The following is a 20,283-nucleotide window of genomic DNA, read 5'->3' as shown; positions in this document are numbered from 1 at the left end:
GGGATTTTCCAGAGATTTTTGGCAAAGGATGAGTTTTTGGGGTCCTGTTGGTGGCCCAAAAACCTGTTCCAATCCCAATTCCAGTTCTGAGCCAAACCCCATGTCCAGTCTGAATCCAAATCTTCGGCAACTGAGTTTCAGAACCACAACCTAACCCCAATCCCAACTCTAAACTCTAATCCTAATCCCAAACCCAAACCCAAACCCAATCCTTCTGTTCCGTGACGTCATCAAGACCACTCCACCCACTCTGACCACGCCCATAGCGAGACCACGCCCTTTAATGCACCGCCCCTCATATGGGCGGGGCACGGCAGCCCTCGCCCCGCCCCCGGCCGTGCCGTCCCCTTCGCTCCGCCCCCTGGCCCCTTTGGGCCAATAGCAGTGTCGCGTCTCCACTCGTTTTTCCCCTCGCTTCCCGGTTGGACCAATGGGAGCCCGATGTGGCACTGGCCCCGCCCCCGAGCCGGCGGGGTTGTGCGGCCGGCGGAGGTTTTCCTGCGCCGCCATCTTGGATCGGCGGAGCGGAGCGAGGAGGGGGTGGCCCGGGACCCCCGCCATGGCCGCCACCGCCGCCAGCGCGGGTGAGCCCGGCCGGGGGGACCCGAGTGGGGCCGGGGAGTGGACTGAGGGACCAGGGGGAGCTGAGGGAGGGCATGGGGGGCTGAGGGGGTGCGTGGGGCTGTGAGGGGGGCTGAGGCGTGAAGGAAAGCAGCAGAGGCCTGAGGGGGGCTCTGAGAGGTGAGGGGAAGCTGAGGGGGTGCATGAGCGGCTGAGGGAGCCCTGAGAGGACCGAAGGGGCCTCAGAGGGCCGTGGAAGGCTGAGGGCGACCCTCAGGGACTCGAAGCGGTCATGTGAGGGCTTTGAGAGGGACCCTCAGGGGTCCCTGAAGAGCTGGGGGACCCTGAGAGGGGCTGAAGGGGCCCCGGAGGGGCTGAGAGGGGCGTGAAGGGCCCTGACAGGTGCCTGAGGAGGCCCTTGAAGGGCTGAGGGGGAGCCCTGGTAGGGGCCCTGTAGAGGAGGAAAATGGGAGGGTGGGATGGGGGGCACCCCTGAGAAGTCAGGGCTGGGTTACCTTAATTTGGGGTCTCTGGAAAGACGGGGATCCGAGGAGATATGAGGCCTCTGGAGCTGTGGCTCTCTGGATTTGGGGTCCTCGGGCTGGGTCTGGTTTCCATCATCGCTCGTTTGAGTTTATTTTCCTTGACGACTTCTGTCGGTTTTAGGCCCCTTTTTAGCGGTATTTCACTGAGGTTTTCTTAATTCCCAACAAAAAACTGCTGCGCTGTTTGAAGGTTTTGTACAAATCTCTTTTCTGATCTGTGCTGAAGGCAGGGAGGGCCTGGAGCACAGTGTTCCCTCGGCTTTGGTTCCTCAGGTTGGTCCCCAGAGTCCACAACTCCCTGTGCACAGGAAGCTGGGAGCTGGTGAGCTCTGATTCTTGCCAAAATAGCCCCAGATATGTGATTTTATCAATTTTCTGTTTAAACTGCTCTGAAAGGAGCTTGTATCCAGATTAACCCTGCATCTGTGAAGTTGTGATGGATTTACAAGGTGGTGGCTGAGATCAGAATTTGAGCTTGTTTGTGTTTTGGGGTTTTTTTTGTGTCTTAGCATGGGTTTTATGGCTCCTGTTGTGGCTTGAGGGTCGTGGGACATGCTCAGGTTTATCCAGAAATGTTCGATTGCACTGCTGAAGGATTATGGGTTTTTATTTTAATATTGTAGGAGGTTTTTGTGGCTCTTAATGGTGAGAAAACACATTGGGGATTTGGAGAATCCAGTGAAGGAGGAAGGAAGATATATGTGGGTTTAAGCTGTATTTCCAATCATTTGTGGAAGTGGAGTCTTCAGAGTTCCATGTTGTTTTTGCATAATAAGTTTTAAACAAATTCTGAAGGAAAAAAAACATAGTATTGTTAACATCTGTGTTTAATATTTATAATCATGGGCAGAGTGACCAATATTCATTCAATCCTTTTACACTGAGGGAGGGAATTACACAAACGCTAAACATGGAGATTATTAAGAAAATAAATTCTAAAGAATTCTCACAAATAATGTGGGTCTTCTTTTCCTTGGTGTTAACAGACTTCAAAACTCCAGTGAATGCTGGGTAATGCCCCAAGATAGCCAGAATTTTAACCTCTTCATTTTAACCTCTTAGCAATGGAAGAAACATTCTTCTTCATGTTTTCTACTTAATTTCTATATTTCTTCTTGGACAAGGTTCCCATGAGGATGAAAGTGCTGAGCTGGCATTGCATGGGAAGCTCAAATGAGCTAAAAACCTCCTACTTACTTAAAAAAATCAATTTAATGCAGCCCAGACACAGAAATTGAGATGTTTTGTAAATAAAAAGCCATAAAAGCAGAAATATCAAAGCCTTATAGTTGTGAGTGAAATGCAAAGTAGTTTTAAGGCTGCTTTTTCTGCTCCCAGACTTGCTCCAAACTTTTTTGGGAGCTCACAAATGAGTAAATTTAAAGCAAATCTTGTGAGATTCGAACTCCAAAGATGAGCCTGGCAAATAAACCTCTGCTAAAGCTTCTGCAGCAAAATGCACCATTTTTGTACAATAAAGAATGTGTTTAAAAGCTGCAGCAGCCTCTCTTGTAAATCACAGCTGGGAATATTTGCTGTAATTTTATTTTGGAGCCTTTTTTTACCCTGTTGGGATGCCAGTGGTTGCAGCAGAGCCTTTCCCAGGAGATCTGGGCTGGCAGCCCGGAGCAGTGGGGGGACTTTGGATTTACATTTGGTTACAAATGTTTCTTCTGCTTCTCTCTTCTGGCCTTAATTAGATCCAACACATGGTGTAGGGAAGCAGGGGTTGGTTCTAGGAAGGGCTGGGACAGAGACCCAGCCAGGATGTTGGAAACCCACCTGGGACTTCTTGGAACTCTTGGCTGGACACCCCCAGGAATGGTGACTCCACCACTGCCCAGGGCAGCCCCTTCAATGCCCTTTCCAGCAAGGAATATTCCCTAATATCCAACCTAAGCTTCCCCTTGGTACAACTTGAGGCTGTTTCCCCTCATCCTGTTGTTCCCTGGGAGAAGAGTCTGACCTCCACCTGGCTCCAGCCTCTTTCCAGGGAGTTGTAAGGAGGGAGAAACTCTGGCATGTGCTTCAGAGTAATGGTGCTTGTGTTTGGGCTGCAGAGAAAACAAGGGTTTGGGAGGAATCTTTTATGTTTCTGTGCATATCCCGGAAGTTCCAAAGGGTGAAAATGCCCGACCTCATCCCATGCCATCTCCCTGCCCGTGTTGTCCCTGTTTTTGGGAGGGCATAGCAGAGAGGCTGTGACCACTCTGCACTTCCCTGCAGAGTAAAGTGGTGCCAGGTCCTGTTGCCAGACCTCAGGGTCTTTTCTGGGCTTCCACTTGTGCCATGAGAGAGGATTGTTGCCTGGTGTGAAGCAGGTTCCTCATGGGATGCTGATCCCTGTGTTGGGCTTCTTGGAAATACCAAAAGCTTTAAAAGCAAGCAGCAATTCCCTGCCTCCCCCTCAGCCCCACGCTGGAGTTGGGTCCGGAGAGCAGCGCGGTGTCACTTCCTTCCCCTGCCCAGAGCGGAAATTCCTTCCCCTCAATAAAGGGATTATCCAGTGTGCTCCAGAAACTCCATTTCTGTTCCCACCGTGCTCAGATATGGCTGGTTCATCCCCACCTGAAACTGCATTTTATTTTAAAAAATCATTGGATGTCACCTTGGGACTTGACTTGGGAATAAGGGATGGGGTACAGCAGCATCCAAGTGATCCAAAACCGAGCAGAAAGGAGATGGGGAAGGGTTTCCACCTCTGATTTTTTTTGTTTTCCAGTTGTATTTTCAATTTTAGAGGATCCTGGTGTTTTGTTGCTGGAGTTGGAGTTGGATGGGCTGTGCTCGCTCCTGCTGTTGGTTGGGATTGTTGTTGTTGGCTCTTTCATCTGCCAAGCCTCTAGCTGGATGCTTATTCCATACTGTAGTCACCCCTGGGAAATACTATGGATTGGCAAGGAAAAAGCTTCCTCAGCAACGCCAGCTGCTTGGAGGAAAACAAATCAGGCAGGCAGAGAGGCTGGGAATGTTAATGTGGTAAAGTATGTTTAATTTTGGATGAAATGCCAGAAATTTGGGAGCATGTTTGCTGTGAGGTCCAGGCACACCACAGAGGTGATTGTACAGCTGCATTTTTAGATGTAAATAAACTATCATCCAATTCTGGAAGTTAAACTGTTCTTGGACTGAAATCTGGTTTTGGGGAGTGGAGAAAATGGAATCCTGGAATCACAGCCTGGTTTGGAGTGGAAGGGACTGTAGAGATCACTTGGGCAGTGGCTGGGACACTCCCACTCATCCAGGATGCTCCAAGCAGTTGTGGAAGAGCAGAGGCAGACCAGTAATGGTGCCAGTAGTGCCCACTGGTTTGTACTGGTGAAGACCAGAATTGATTAGCTGAACAGTGATGGGTTTTGAGGCACTTCACAAGCGTTTTGGTTCATTCTTTGTATCAGATTGGGAAATGGACCCCTCTGCAAGTTGGTGTCATCAGGGAAACTTGCAGCTCTGCTCCTCCTCCCTCCTTCATCGTGCAGCCTCAGCCCCTTCCCTGTTCCCACCAGGCTCCTCCTTTCTCCAAAAAAGAGACCACATCTTTTAATTTGGCAGCCTCGGCTCTCCACTGAGGGAAGCAGCGTGTGCTCTGTGCTGGGAACAGCCCTTGGTGCAGCAGATGAAAGGACACAAACACACATTGCCCCAGATCCAGCCCCAGCAGATGCTGATACACAACTGCTTCTGGTGGAGAATATTCCACTGAACTAGAGGGGCTTGGACATAATTCTGGTTGATTTTCCTCATTTTTTCCACTCCTGTTTAGAAATGGCATCAGACGTTTCCTCGCTGGGTGCAGCTGTGGGCTCTGGGAACCCTGGACCAGGAGCCCAGGCTGGAGGAGCCGTCGCTCAGAGGCCCAGCAAGAGACGGCCTGGGTGAGTGTGAGCTGGGGTTGTGCTCTTTGGGGAGGGCTGTGGGAAAGGACCTTTTGAGGAAGTTTTGTTCTCCAGAAAGAGCCATCAGCCTCTGGAGGGGTAACTGTGGCTGCTTCTGAGAAGTTTCCTGGTTCCTTCAGGTGGGCTCTGCCCAGTGTTTTCCCTTTGTGGTGGTGTCTTTGTGGCAGCTAAACCCCTTAAAGAGGGGTTAAATGACATATCCAAAGGGGATTAGATTTGCTCATAGGAGGAGCAAGGCACACCAAGGATTGAGAGCGAGATGGGTTGCTGCAAGAGGTGGGGGAACAGAGAATCTGGATTTTGGGGCCTTACTCCAGCCTTTGCAGCTGTGCTGTCCCTGGGAGGGGTGGGGGAAAACCACAATGTGCTTGTGGGAGGCTTTTTGTTTGCTAAAAATGCCTTTGCAAATTCAAAGGGAGTTGAGTGGATGTTCCCAGATTTCTGGCAAGAGAAATCGCCTCGTAATTTTCAAGCACACTGAAATCTGTCCCTGTGCCCCTCCCAGTCACTCAAACTCTTTCCTTCAGGCCCATTTGCTGATGCACCCACTCCCCTGCAGCTCCTCCCACACTCCCTGCTCTGCTGCATCTACAGTTTTCCATCCAAAAAGGAAAGGTGAAAAGTCCTTCCTCCCACATGAACTTGTCAGAAATAGGGTTTTGGCCCTGTGTGAGCAAACACTGCACAAACTGACCTTTAACTTCAGGAAGATTTTACCCTCCTCTTTCTGTTTTTATATTAAACACACCCAATCCAGGCTTTTGAGCTGGGAATACTCCATTTGTAGGCTGTTGATGGTCCCTGATTCTCCCAGAAGATCCAGGCTTTTGGAACAGAAGAGGGTTGGGATGCAGTGGATGATCCAAGTGGGTTTTCTTCTTTTGAAACTGTTTTTCCTTGCTGTTCCTGATAGACACCTAAAAGAAGCCTCTTTCCAAACTTTGTGGGTTGTTTCACATTAGGATCATTTAATTGCATTGGGATAACTCAATTTTTCCTTTCAAGAATCATCTGAGGCCATAGTGTCAATCAGAAGACTAATTCAAAGTAGAAAACACTTTGTTAGTAATTATCTTTTCTTCTGTTTTGCAGGCTCGATTTTGATGATGATGGAGAAGGGAACAGTAAATTCCTCAGGTGAGGGAGACCATGGCATCCAGAAGTTTCTGTCCTATGGTCTAGGGGTGTCTATGTGTTTTCCCTGGAGCAGGATGTTTCGGCTCCTGTGGCTTTTCCTCTCTGGAAGCAGGGGGAATCGCTCTACTTCCTTAAGCTCTTCCCTTTCTCCCAGTCAGCAGAATTCCTCCATCTCTGGCTTTTGTTACTGCCTCAGATACTGTTAATTAATTCTCATCTGTTGTAAGGATGTTTCAGTTCCAGAGACATCCTTATTCCTGAGGAGTTGGCAAGGCTGCAAGGATCTCCTCATGATCCATCTGGAACACAGAAGAGTTAGAATATCTTGTGTCATTTATTTGTAGCCTCACGGCATGATATAGGATTGAATAACTCAAATGATACTGGCATTCCTGACATTCCAGCCTTTAAAGATGGTTGTGGAATGGTTTGAGGAAGATTAATGTAGGATCTACCTAGACAAACCCCTTAGATGAAGGTCCTGATTTGGGCTACCTTTATCTTCCAAGTGCAATTTAATCCATTTCTTGGTATAGGATTAAATTGAGTGTCATCCCACCATCCTTTATGGGAATGTGTTGTGGAAAACCCCATGGAGGTGATGCCAATAGTTCAACCATAGTATTTGGCAGCTATTAAATCTTGTTTTCTCAGTGGGTTTTTTTTGGGAAATAAAGAAGTGTAAACACTGTAATCTCTCCCCCTTCTCCTAGATGTGATGATGACCCAATGCCAAATGATAAAGAGAGGTTTGCCAGGTAAGAATTTGCTGATTTTAAAGCCTTTTGTGCCAAAAAACCTTAACATATTGTGAGGGGTTTTGCAGCACCCTGCTCAGGAGCAGCTTGATCGTCTCTCTTTGAAGGTGCTTCAAGGGATCCACACATACTCCTGGATGTTTTTTGGACCAGTTCATTGAGTGTGATGATGACATTCCTCTTTTTCACCATTCCTTTCAGCTTTGGTCTCGGAGTCTCATTCTTTTCTACTTCTCAAGAAACTTGCAGAGATACAAGTTTCCTGCTTAGTACAAGTTTTCCTTGAACGGAGTTTCCTGGCATATGTTGTGATTTGTGTGTTTCATGGGGAATTACACAGAAGCTTTACAAATCGGGGTTTCCTGGAGATTATAGGGAATACTCTGATCACTTATTGGTGTCTGACAGTATCTCTGAGTGTTGGGACTGAGCCCATGGTACCTTTACAGCTTTTTGAAGCTCCTTTCCCTTCTCTGGACACACTCCAGCTCCTCAATGTCCCTCTTGCCATGAGGGGCCCAAAACTGCCCCTGGGATTTGGGGATCACTGTTACCTGCCAAAGGGCTACAGGAAATTCCAAGCAGGGAATCTCCAGCTTTTTAAGTGGCTTGAATTGTTGTGAAGTCAAGCAAATCAGATATATGTTAGAAATATCAGAATACTTCTATTATTAGAAATAAGCAAATTAGAACTAGGTCACAGCCTCAGAAAATGTCTTAAAACTCCAACACATCAGGCACCAATTTAGTGTGGAATGTTGCAAACTAATGACTGTTTTATTTTATGGAATTGCTCCTCTGCAAAACAGACCTGTCCCTAGGCTGGGTTTCCTAGTCCATCTTTCCATATTTTTTTTCCATTTCTTTCAACCTTTTTTCCATTTTTAGCTTAGCTGGCTAATTTTATTTTTAGGTCTGATGATGAGCAGAGTTCAGCGGATAAGGAGAGACTTGCCAGGTAGGAGAATGGAGATTTCAAGCATGGACAAGCAGAGTTTTTCCTTTCCTTAATGTTTCTCTAGGCATCCCTTCTCTTTTCTTCCCCCCTCTCCTGCCCTCTTCTGCTACAGAGGACTTAACAAACTCCTGGAAATTGCTGTGGAATTGGAATTAGGAGGGGAAAGGCATTGAGGAAAAGCACACCTCAACCTTGGAAGAATGTTTTTAGGGAATACACGAAAGGATTTATTTGTCAAAGGCCACAGGGTTGGGCTCCTGCTTTCACCTGTAGCTTTGCTGACCTATGCTAAATACCATTCCTCTTGTCCTGGGTCAAGGTGCCAAATTGTCCCTCTGGGAAGGTTTTGTGTCCCAGGAATGCTGTTGGAATCTCAGAACAAGCAGGAAAAGGTGTGTTAGCTAAGGTGTTTTCCTTCTAGTAAAGGTGGTGTCACTGGAAACAGGATTTAATTTTGCCCCCAAGTTTCTATGAGTGATTAATGAGAGACTGTGCCTGAAACCACCAGAATAGTCACCTGGAATGCTGCACCAGGATTCCAGGAATGGGCCCTGAGGACACCTGTGTCCACATGCAGGTGATTTGTCACCTGTGCACACCTGCAGCAGCCTTAACACCTGTGCACGCCTGCCCTTTGTCTTCCACCTTGCAGGCTTAACCCAATTTTGGGCACTTTTGTCTTTAAACCAAAACCTGGCCCCCAAAGTGCTTTTGCTGGCTGCACTGAGCTTTGCTTAAGTGTTTGAGGAGATAAGGAAGCCGCAGAGCTGAGGTCTGGGAATACAGAGAACAGCAAAGTCTTTCAAGGGTTTGTTCCCAGGAGCCTCTAGTGAAGAACATTTCAAAGAACCATGGAGTGGTTTGGGTTGGAAGCAACCTTAGAGCTCAGCTCGTTCATGGCAGGGAGATCTTCCACTATCCCAGGCTGGTCCAAACCCTGTCTGACCTGGCCTTGGATACTTCCAGGGATGGGTCAGCTGTGCCAGACCCTCAGCACTGTCACAGGGAACAATTTCCTCCCAATAATCTGTCTAACCCTGCCCTCTGTCAGCGAAAAGCTATTCCCCCTTGTCCTGTCCCTCCAGGCTGCTGTCCAAAGTCCCTCTCCAGGTGTCTTGCGGCCCCTTTAGGCACTGGAAGGTCTCCTTGGTCCCCTTGGAGCTTTCTTATCACCAGGACAATCCCAGTTTCTCCATCCTTTCCTCATGGCAAAATGACAATGGGGCAAGTGAAATGTCTGGTGGTTCCCCAGTAGCTTTTGTAGTTGAAAGAGCTTCGTTTTCACACCTGAGCTTGAGAGTTTAGAGAAGCTGCCTGACTCAAAGGTGAGGTCACTGAATGTCTGCACATGCCTGGTAGTGATAAATGCTCCATTTTTGTATTTATTCACCTGCCTGTCCTTGCTCCTTCCAACACTTCCATCTCATTTCACTTCCCACCATGTGCTTCCTTGCACCTGATCCATTCTTCTGCATAGGAAACCTGGCTTTTAAGCTCTGTTTTGGAAAACCCACCTTGGGAACCTACTTAAATTAGGTATCCTGGCTAAAAAGAACCAAGTTCTGGTCTGTGGAACTGATGTGGATTGTGCCCTGTGAGCCAAAGGGGTGTCAAGAGCCTCTTTAAGCGGCAGCAATGGCCGCAGTGCCTCTTTAGAGGTTGGTGGCACCACCCAGGTGTTACCTGGTGCTGGTCTGCCCAGGTTGGCCTTGATCATCTGTGCAGAAATGAGGTGTAACCTGCTCTGAAGCTTTCCCTGCTGGGATGCTGTAAAGGGCTGTTGATGTCACTGAGAAGTGGCTTCCCAAAGCACTGCAAGGTGAGACCCAGCTAACTGAGGTCCCTCAGAATTCTGGAATGGCTGGGGATGGAAGGAGCCTTAGAGCTCATCCAGTCCCACACCTCCCACTAGCCCAGGCTGTCCAGAAGGGCAGGTGCCCAAGTTTCAGCAGCAGCCCTGGTCTCCTTTGGGTGGGTGTGTGAGGGCTGATGGTGTGGGGGATCTCATTCCCTTTGGAAGGATGGTGCTGAGGTCACCTGCAGTGAGGTGACCCCGCTTTGGGAGCAGAGGAGCAATTCCTTTGGCTTTCTGCAGTGCTGTATAGTGGATGGGGAAGAGGTTAGCCCAGCTCCTCACTGTCGCCAGGTACCAGGGAGCTGCTGTGACTTCGAGGAAGGTCCAGGTGTAGCCTCTCCTCCTTGCCTCTGTCCCCACGTTCCCTGTGCACGCCCAGCATGTGAGGCTTGACTCCTTCTAATCCTGACGGTCCCGATGCATCTCTGTGTGTCACACCCGTGCAAGCACTGACATGGAGACATGTCTGAGCCTTGCACGCCCTGGTAACTTCACCTCCCTCCTCTTCTCCTCCTTGGCCTCTCACAGGGAGAACCACAGCGAGATCGAGCGCAGGAGGAGGAATAAGATGACTGCCTACATCACAGAGCTGTCAGACATGGTGCCCACATGCAGTGCCCTGGCCCGCAAGCCGGACAAGCTGACCATCCTGCGTATGGCTGTGTCCCACATGAAGTCCCTGCGTGGCACCGGCAACACCTCCACAGATGGCACCTACAAACCCTCCTTTCTCACTGACCAGGTCTTGGCTTGTCCTGGGATCAGGGAGTGGTTTGGGTTGGAAGGGAGCTTAAAGATCATTTTGTTCAGGACAGGGACACCTTCCACTGGCCTAGGTTGCTCCAAGCCCGCTCCAGCCTGGCTTAGAGCACTTCCAGGGATGGGGCAGCCACAGCTTCTCTACCCAACCTGTGCCAGGGCCTCACCACCTTCACAGGGAACAGTTTCTTCCTTATATCCAACTTAAATTTTCCCTCTTTCAGTATGAAGCCATTACCCCTTCTTCTGTCACTTCCTGCCCGTATAAAAAGTCCCTCTCCCTTTCTTTATTAAGCCATCATAAGGTCCTGGAAGGCCACAGTGAGGTCTCCCTGAAGCCTTCTGATCTTGGCTTGATAGTGCTTTGTGGGAAATACAGCAAACGGAGGGGAAAATTAAATGATGGGTGGGGGAAATAGTCAAAAGCCAGGGTGTGTTTTGACTGTGGAGCTGAGAGGTGTCTGTGTCTGCAGGAACTCAAACACCTGATCCTGGAGGCAGCCGATGGTTTCCTGTTCATCGTGTCCTGTGAGACAGGGCGGGTGGTCTACGTGTCTGACTCGGTGACACCAGTGCTGAACCAGCCGCAGTCCGAGTGGTTCGGCAGCACCTTGTACGAGCAGGTGCACCCCGACGACGTGGGCAAGCTGCGGGAGCAGCTCTCCACCTCTGAGAATGCCCTCACAGGTACAGCAGCCCGGGGAGGGATGTGAGGGGCTGGCAGGTGGGAGAGCCTGCAGAGGACTTGGATTAAACCCTTCCCTTTGTAGAGGGAACCAAACCCTGGTGCCTTTCTACCAAGGATGCTGCAGCTCCCCCCGAGAATGCATTTAAAGGTACCACCGGTGACACTTGTGTCCTGCCAGTTCCCAGTACATTACCTGGTGCCCCACCTGTGTTGGTGGAAGGACTCCCAGTGCAGCAGCATCTCCTTTTTCATTTTTAGGTCGTATCCTCGATTTGAAGACGGGGACTGTGAAGAAGGAAGGGCAGCAGTCCATGAGGATGTGCATGGGCTCCCGGAGGTCTTTCATTTGCCGAATGAGGTAGGAATTCCCTGGGGAAATCTCTGAGCCTGAAGCTGAACTTGCTCCCTGGCCCCTCCATGCTTTTATTTCAGCTTTTTTTGGGCTCATTGTGATGTAGACATGATAGAACATGGCTGAGCTTTCTCTATAGTCAAGTTCTTGAGATGTTTGTTTGCCCTTTTGTTGTAGACGATCTAATTTAAAGCAACAGTTAGTTTTAGTCCCAAGTGTCACCTACCTTGAGTTCTGCAGAATGAGGGGTTTGTGTAATGGAAATTCCTCTTATTCAAGATACCAGTATTATTTTCATGTTGATCAAGAAAGATCAAATCCTTTCTAACCCTGGTACAGGTGTGGCAACAGCTCTGTGGATCCAGTCGCTGTCAATCGTCTCAGCTTCATGAGGAATCGCTGCAGGTAATGATACATAAATAGTGGATATACGTACAAATAACACAACTGAACACCTTGCCTCATCTTCACCCACTTCAACCTGCAGCACAACCTGTTTCTGTCTCCCAAGGAATGGTTTAGGTGCAGCCAAGGATGGAGAACCTCACTACGTTGTTGTGCACTGCACGGGCTACATCAAAGCCTGGCCCCCAGCAGGTAAGGATTCACCTTGTGTTCAGGTGGACTGGGTTTAAGAGCACATGGTCTAAAGTTGCCATTCCAGGAGCTGAATGTGCCAGGAAGTGCTTTGCAAACGTATCTGTGACTTATTTTAAGATTGACCTAATTTTTGCAGATGCAGCAGCAGAGATATTTGTAGAGGATGAAAATAATATTGAACTGTCTGATGTGCAGCTTGTACTGAAATTTAGAGGTTTTCAAACCTTGTGGTGAAAAAAGGGAGGGGGAGGCACCTTAATTTACCAAATCCCTTCATGGGGAAGGATATTGAGTTACAAACCAGGGCAGAGAGATGTCTTGAAGTCCATTCCTCTGAAATGAGCCATTTTTCCTGTACTAACCTTGCTAGAATTTTTGCCCTTCCCCTCTCAGGTGTTTCCCTGCCTGACGATGACCCTGATGCTGGCCAGGGCAGCAAGTTCTGTCTCGTGGCCATTGGCAGGCTCCAGGTGAGTGCCCTGTTTTCCTTTTCCAACACTGCCTTGTCCTGGAGTCCCCAGATTTAAACTGTTCTGTCTGAAAACATTCCCCAATTGCCACAAATCCCATGCAGGGCTGGCAGCTCAGGGACAGTGAGGTTTGGTGACTCTCCCTGTGTTCCCTGGCAGGTGACCAGCTCCCCCAACTGCACAGACATGAACAATGTGTGCCAGCCAACAGAATTCATCTCCCGACACAACACAGAAGGAATTTTCACCTTCATCGACCACCGGTGTGTGGCCACCGTTGGTTACCAGCCCCAGGTGAGGACCTTTAGGAGCTTTGTAAGAAAAAAATTCTCTTTAAACTTCCTTTCCTACTTTTCCTTCTACATCATGGCTCTGCTTGTCCAACAGAGCTGATAAACCATGCCCAGGGCTTAACCCAGACATGTGTTTCTTTTCCACTGGTTGCTTTTTCATGTGTTTTTCCAAGTCCTTTGATCATGGGAAGGCTGGGTGGCTCTGGATTATGTCAAATGTCAATTAAAGCCATTTTTGCTTCAAATTGAGTTAAAGATCAAACATTAATCAACAGCTGTTGTGCTTCTCTTTTGAAAAACAGCACACCAGCTCTGGTGCTTGGGTTGTGTAACAGGGATTTGGGGGGAAGGAGCAGGAACTACCTGTCCAAAGAGGGATTAATTTTGGAATCTGCCTGCCAGATAAACTGACTCGATCTCTCTCACAATCCCCTGAAAAATAGGAACTTTTGGGGAAAGACATTGTGGATTTTTGCCATCCAGAAGACCAACAGCTTTTACGGGACAGCTTTCAACAGGTAAAAATGCTGTGGCTGCCCTTTGCATGCAGGGTGGAATTCAGATTGGAGTTCATTCCAAGATTGGAATGTCTTGGTGCTTGCAAAGCAATGAAATTGACTGGAAAACCGAGAGGACAAACAAAGCTTAGCTAATTCTCCTGTGCAAACAGTTGCAGATTTAGTCATATCATTAAATGCAAAATGAAACAGAAGCATCTGATGTCTTAACTCCTGAATCCAGTCTTAACTCCAGCTCTGGCTGCTGGTCCAGTCGGCTTTTAGGGCCAGGGATGTGGCTCCCAAGTGCCTGCTTGACTTGGCTGAAACCCTGGTTCATCTCTAGGGCCCAGCCCAGTGCTGCAGAACCCGCAGTGGAGGTGGTTTTCTTGCCCTGTTGTCGTTACTGTTATTTCTGAGGGCCTTGGACTGGTGGCAGGGCAGGTAAGGCTGCCCCTGTGCTTTCATGACTCCAAAAACTAGCTGCTCATATCCATTGCTCCAAACCGTTGGAATGGGAAGCGACAGCATGTGTTTCATTTCTTGGAGGCTTTTTCATACATCTCACCAGTGCAAAGAGATAAGTGAAGCCAAAAAGGGGACTTTAGATTCCCCTCCTGTATCCTTTAGGAATCAAGCTATCCTAAGGGAATAGTGCCATTTAGTTTGGGAAGGCTGACATGTGGTGGTCCAGGTTTGAGGCAAAGGGCCATTGCAGGGGTCTTGGCGGTGGGAACTCGTGCTCTTCCCCAAAGGTGGTGACCTTCCCCACCTTTGATCAGGTGCTACTGATGGAATTCTGATTTTTTTAGGTGGTGAAATTAAAAGGCCAGGTTCTGTCAGTCATGTTCCGCTTCCGATCCAAAAACCGGGAATGGCTCTGGATGAGAACCAGCTCGTTCACCTTCCAGAACCCCTACTCAGATGAGATCGAGTACATCATCTGCACCAACACCAATGTCAAGTATGTACCTGGAAAAGGGCTCTTAGTCCAGAATAACCCAGAACTGGGGAGCCTCAGCCTCCCCTCTTCACAAGCTTCCCATCAATTTGCACAACCCTGGAGAAGTTCCTAAGTCTCTCCAGCTCCCCTTCCCTGGGCTGTGCCGGGCACTGGAGGACTGCAGAGTACAGGAATTGTAATGCCTTTGGCTGTCTCATTGTTTGGCTTAACAAGCTGCCACAATTCAGCTCCAGCAGTGCCTAAAATTAGTGAAATCTGCCTCAAAATGTAGCTCTTGGATTCCTGTGACAGCCCAGGGGGTCCCATCTCTGGGAATAGTCAGAGCTGCTCTCTCTTCCCATGGGGGAGCACCATGCCCCTTGCACAAGAGCAGCAAAGACCAAAATTTGTGCCTCTGTGTGATCTAGAGTTGCAGGCTTGGCAGGGACAGCCACTGGAGTCTCCAGCAGGCAAACAGAAGACTGGATTGCCTGGGGAAGGCAAATCCAGGCCTTTCTTGCCATGAAGCAAAGTAGCACTTTTTCCCTGCAGTGCTGAAATCTGCTGCAGGCCTGATTTCCTGCCCCATGTCAGAGCTCTCTCTTTGCATTCTTTCGTTCCATGCACAGCCATTCTCACATCCCTAATCCACCTCCTAAAATCCCTCTGGAAGTTCAGAGCAGAGCAGCAATATCTGTCTGGTTGTGCTAGAGCTGCTCAGGGACTGAGTATGGGAGGCACAACCCCCACGTCTGGAGCATCCCATTCCATTTCCACCTTTCAGGGAAACTGTGGAAAGATCCTTCACTCCAACAGGGGTTTGCATCTTGTCCCAGACAGCCAAGCCCTGCCACACACAGGACCCAGCTTTGCTTCCAGTTGGGACTTTTTAAATCTCTTTTTTCTGTGTTTGCTTTGAAGGAACTCGAGCCAGGAGTCCCGGCCTGCCCTGGCAAACTCCATGCCAAGGCCTCAGCTGGGACAGAGCGTCAGCCTTCCCCTGGACATGGGCACAGCCCCACTGCCCTCAAGGTCAGGAGGAGCTCAGCTCCTTTTCCCATTTCCACCGTCCCCTCACACACCCCTCCTCCCCAAATTCCCCTCTCTGTAGCCAGGAGCTCCAGGCTGACAAATCCCTGGTGTAACCACCCAGAGCCATTCCCTTGGGAATTATCTTTAGCAGCCTGTGTTCTCCTGTTACAGACACTTTCTATTTTAGGCAGCAGCAGCCACCCCAGGCAGAGCTGGAAGTGGGCCCAGGAAGGGAGAGCTTGGCTGGGTATGAGCACTCACAGGTGAGTCCAGAGGGATTTGGGTACTCCCTGTTTTGTCATGCACTGTTTAAGTCACCTTTCTGCTGGGCATTTAAAGGTGGTGGCACCAGGTTGAGGTGGGCTTTGAGGGAAAGTTGTTTCTGCCTGGGGTGTTGCTCAATTCCAGTATTTATCATGTGGAATCATGGAGTAATTTGGGTTGGAAGGAACCTTAAAGACCATCCAGTTTCACCCCTTGCCATGGGCAGGGACACCTTCCACCAGAGCAGGTTGCTCCAAGCCCTGCCCAGCCCTGTCCTTGGACACTTCCAGGGATGTGACTGGGCATCCTTAATGGCCCCGCTATCCCAAAAAAGCACACCAGGATCCTGGGAGCAGCTGAGCCCTCAGTTGCTCTCAGTGCTCACCTCGTCTGTGCTGAGGTGTGAGCAGCTCCACCCTGTCTCCACTCCCAGGTGCCTGTCCAGCCTGTGAGCACTGCTGGCCCCGAGCACAGCAAGCCCCTGGAGAAGGCCGAGAGCCTGTTCAGCCAGGAACGGGACCCACGCTTCGGGGAGATCTTCCCTGGCATCAGCACAGGTGGGTCAGCAGGACAGGTCTGCTCTTCTGCCTGCCTTGCTCACATCCTTCTTGCTTGTCCCTGGGGAGTAGTTCCCCTGCTCCTAGTCTGTATTGGATGCTCTGACCCCAGAGAACCTTCATGTGAGTTTATTAGAAAATGGAGAGGAAATCAAACAGGATTTAACGAAATCATCTGGAGTCTGTGTCTGGAGAAGGAGCAAAGGAGTCTTTCTTCACAGACACATCTCTTCCAACCGGTTCTCTGTCCCTGTTCCTGAGATGTCCCAGCCCAAAAATGACTTGTGTTTTCTCTTCAGACCAGAGCAAAGCCATCCCTGCCAGCACTGTGCCGGCCAACCCACCCCTCTTCGCCCAGGGAAACACCTTCACTGCTGCACGGCCTGCTGAGAACTTCAGGTGAGGCTTTACCTGCCCAGCTCCTGCCCCCATTCCCTCTGTTCCCTCTCCTGTGCCTTGGACATGCACAGGATCTGGGTGGCCATGATCCCAGCAGCTCCTCTCAGTTGTTTCCCAGTATAGAATCATGGAAGCATTTAGGTTGGAAAGGCCCTCATTGAGTCTGACTGTTTACCCATGTTCACCACTAACCCCTGTCCCCACATGCCACATCCACACATTCTTGGAACACTCCACCCTTCCCAGATGGGCAGAATCACCCCCTATTTTTGGGCTCATTTCCCTCCACCAATAACTTGAGCACATGGGTTAGGTGCCTCTTCCTCCTGTAAGTGCTATTTTGTGGCCTCATACTCCTCTTCCCTTCCAGGAGTAGCAGCATGGTGCCTCCAGTGAACATCATCCAGCAGCAGCCCTCGCCCGCTGGCCGGATCTTATCCCAGATTTCCCGCCACTCCACCCCAGCTCAGGTCAGCGGGACCACCTGGGCTCCAGGGACACGGCCGGTGTTCACACCCCAGGTAGCACAGCCCGAACCCTCAGGTGCAGGCCCTGGGTCCCCACTGCCTTCCAGACCCTGCTCTCCATGGGGAATCATCCTGCTTCCACTCTCCGGCGCTGCGTGTCCATGTGCTTCCTCCTTCGGGGCTAATCCAACAACTCCTCCCTGAGCTGAGGGTCAGGGTGAATGCATCCCTCCACTTCCTCTCCTGTGTTTTTCCTCTTACAGCAAGTGGCATCCCAGACGGTGAAGACCCGACCAGCTTCCTTCAGCATGGGGACATTCCAGGGCACCCCGTCCTCCTTCAGCTCCATGACAGCGCCGGGATCGACAGCCTCTCCCACCACGGCACCATACCCGGCCCTGGCCAGCCGTGGCACAGGCTTCAGTGAGTGTGGCTTGGGGGCAACAAAACCGCTGAGAGGAAAACAGAGCATCCAGCTGTGATGCAATGTGCATCATTTTTTTGTGGATTTTGGGAGTGCCTAAATGTGGGGGGCAGAGCTGAATCCCTACTGACTGACACTGATCACCTTCAATCATCCTCCAAGCACAGAGTTGGACTCAGTGATCCTTGTGGATCCCTTCCAGCTCAGGATAATCTGGAGTCATTCCAGCAGATGAGTTTTGAGCCATTTTAAGGTTGACTGGGAGGAAACAAACCCCATCCGGGAGTCCCTTTGTTCTGTGCCATGGCAAACACCTGAATTCCTGTGGCAGGAATTCCTGGAGGACAACTCTACCCTGTCCCCAGCAGGCACCACACAGAGCACTGCCCTTCCCAGTCCCATCGGAGTGTTGCAGAAACCACATTCCCAAGGCAGGGATGATTCACTGCCTGTGTTCTCTGTCCAGCAGCCACGGAGACAGCACAGACCCCGGCCCCATTCCAGCCCCGCGCCGCTGACGCCGTGGGAATGTGGCCGCAGTGGCAAGGACAGCACCACGGTCCAGGATCTGGAGAGCAGCACGTGCAGCAGCCCCAGCCCAGCCAGCCTGAGGTCTTCCCAGTAAGATGGGGCTTTTTAACCTCCCAATCCAGTGGGATCCACTGGTCTTGAAGCACTCCGAGCTTGTCCCTCTGGTTCAAATGAACTGGGGAGGTCCCAAACTCCTGGATAACCTGATGGAGCTGGAAGTGGAGAGGGCAGGGCTAGCTTTGTGTCTTGGTCTGTTGCAGGATCAATGTGAAATTCCAGGGATTAACCCTTCTAGTTCTAATTAATTTAAAAAAAAAAGCTACAGTCCAATGAAATTAAGATAATTCCTGAGAATTCATAATCATCCCACCTCTCCCAGCAGTTGCTGATTATGGCTTAATTTTGCTGCTCTCCTTAAATTTGCCTTGGACACAGACCCTGGGAAAGGGACCAGTTTAGTCTACAGTGTCTATTCCAGCAAACCCATGACTAAATTGTCCACATGATCATGGAATCATGGAATTGTTGAGGTTAGAAAAGCCTCTGAGATCGAGTCCAATTATTCCTCCTAATTTCCAGTCTAAACCTCCCTGGCACAACTTGAGGCTGTTGGATACATGATATTCCAGTCTGGATCCTAACTTTCTTCTTGTATCCTCACAGGACATGCTGACCATGCTGGGGGACCAAGGGCCCAACTACAACAATGAAGAATTCCCAGAGTTGAATATATTCCCTTCTTTTTCCGAATAAAACAAGCCTTAGGGGAAACAACATAAAGCTCTCTACAATATCCACATGTAAAGGAAAACAGCTGAGTCTTTTTCTCAAGGAACTGTCTAAATACTTCCCACCTTCTGGAAGCGGAGCTCCAAGGAAGGATGGCCATGGAAGGAGGAGGTGGTTTGGACGCCTCCTCCATGTGGGATTGTTCTGGAAGCTTCAGGACTTGAGTGCCACAAGGCCGAAGGCCCCATGTTCCAGAGCCACTCCCAAGTGGATTTCTTGGGGAGGGATTCCTGTCTGGATCAAAGACAGCCCTTCCAGACTTTTAAGGTGGCTTTGACTGTTTTTATTTCATTCTCTGCCATGACTTTTTCTATAAAACACAAACTATTGGTATTTTTAAATACTGGAAGAAACTCTTCCAAGTGTTATCCCTGTAAACACAATCCTGGAGGATGCTTGAGTAAGAATCTGTGTCCTAAGCCGTGTTTTCCTCCTTTTTGGAGGAATGTTGGCTGTTTTTGGAGGGTTGTTACCGCATCTCCAGTCCGGGGTGCTCCATGTGGAGATTCCCGTGTTTGTTTGGAATCTTCTCTCTCCTGTGAACTGTGCAATGAAGTCAGTGTGACCCATAACCCCCTGTTACCCCAGGATAATCAACGAGCCATAAAAATATTATCCATGTAGCTTTCTTCTGGATGCATCAGTTTTCCAGCTGATGGTTTCTGTGCTGCCAGAAATTGAAGTTTCAACAGGTTTTTTGGGATAAAACCTGCTCCACACTGTCCATGGAATTTAATCACATGCAGATGAGTTCCTTGTCCTCATTTTGGAGCTGGGTGTAGGAGAATCCCTGGACTTGATCAGGGAATTGCTGAAGAACTGTGTATTTTCACTACATTTGCTCACTCACCATCTCCTTAAAAATTCCTGCCATGGGATGATCCTGTTGCCAAATCACAAACTGTAAGAAGAGAGCTGGAAAAGTAGGGAACAGAATGAATTTTTTATATATATATATATATATAAAATTTTTAATTTTTAAACCTTGACTTGGAATCTTCTGGCTTTTTCCATGGAAAAGAAACCAACTTGTGGCTAACCCTGCCCTCCTCAGGGGCTGGAAGAACCGTTTGATTCCCTCTTGCTTCAATTCCAACAGGAAAATTCATTGCTGAGTTGGACTTGGAAGGAAACTTGGCACAACGGCAGCTGGGGAAGAATCACACATTTTCCTGGAGACCTGGTTTTGTTTTGAATGGAATGTGGGTGTTTCTCCCTTTTCCCTGCATGTTGGGGGGGCTCTGGGAGCACCCAGGCTGGTTTTGAGTGTTCTCTCTGCTGACTGGGGGCAACGAAGGGGAGATCCCCCCAGAGCTGTGATTCCTGAATACCATCCACGTAGGAAGCTTTGAAACCTTTGTGTCACCAACCCAGAGAGATTCCTCTTTTAAGTGGAGCAGGAAGCTCTATTTTTCCCTCTCCTTTTCCCTTTGAAAATTAAGATTTGAAGGTTTTGTTTTGTTTTGTTTTTAATTTTATTCTAAATTTCTCTATGGGTAAGTGGGACC

At 49.4% G+C, this 20,283-nt stretch overlaps 1 protein-coding gene across 9 annotated transcripts; it reads left to right on the top strand.

Annotated features, from left to right (window-relative positions):
• Window positions 1-461: 461 nt before the first annotated feature.
• On the top strand, window positions 462-20,240 carry ARNT (aryl hydrocarbon receptor nuclear translocator). Of its 9 annotated transcripts, none has more exons than XM_085082349.1 (23): window positions 462-584; window positions 4,870-4,981; window positions 6,095-6,139; window positions 6,853-6,897; window positions 7,811-7,855; window positions 10,239-10,452; window positions 10,943-11,156; window positions 11,240-11,305; window positions 11,416-11,515; window positions 11,849-11,914; window positions 12,021-12,106; window positions 12,503-12,579; window positions 12,739-12,873; window positions 13,316-13,390; window positions 14,182-14,333; window positions 15,234-15,344; window positions 15,532-15,607; window positions 16,042-16,165; window positions 16,465-16,564; window positions 16,935-17,034; window positions 17,295-17,454; window positions 17,922-18,076; window positions 18,650-20,240. In XM_085082349.1, the coding sequence occupies exons 1-23, from the start codon at window positions 560-562 to the stop codon at window positions 18,737-18,739; spliced, it is 2,373 nt and encodes a 790-aa protein (XP_084938475.1). In that variant the 5' UTR covers window positions 462-559; the 3' UTR covers window positions 18,740-20,240. The 9 variants fall into 9 exon arrangements, with proteins under 9 accessions (XP_084938475.1, XP_084938473.1, XP_084938472.1 ...); XM_085082347.1 differs by having other exon boundaries at window positions 16,935-17,085; window positions 17,925-18,076; XM_085082346.1 differs by having other exon boundaries at window positions 16,935-17,085.
• Window positions 20,241-20,283: the final 43 nt, after the last annotated feature.

The sequence above is a fragment of the Lichenostomus cassidix genome, chromosome 25, assembly GCF_008360975.1.
Source record: "Lichenostomus cassidix isolate B80296 chromosome 25, HeHo_3.0, whole genome shotgun sequence".
Classification (NCBI taxonomy): domain Eukaryota; kingdom Metazoa; phylum Chordata; class Aves; order Passeriformes; family Meliphagidae; genus Lichenostomus; species Lichenostomus cassidix.
Note: the sequence above shows the minus strand (reverse complement) of the source record. Positions and strands in the feature narration are given on the sequence as shown.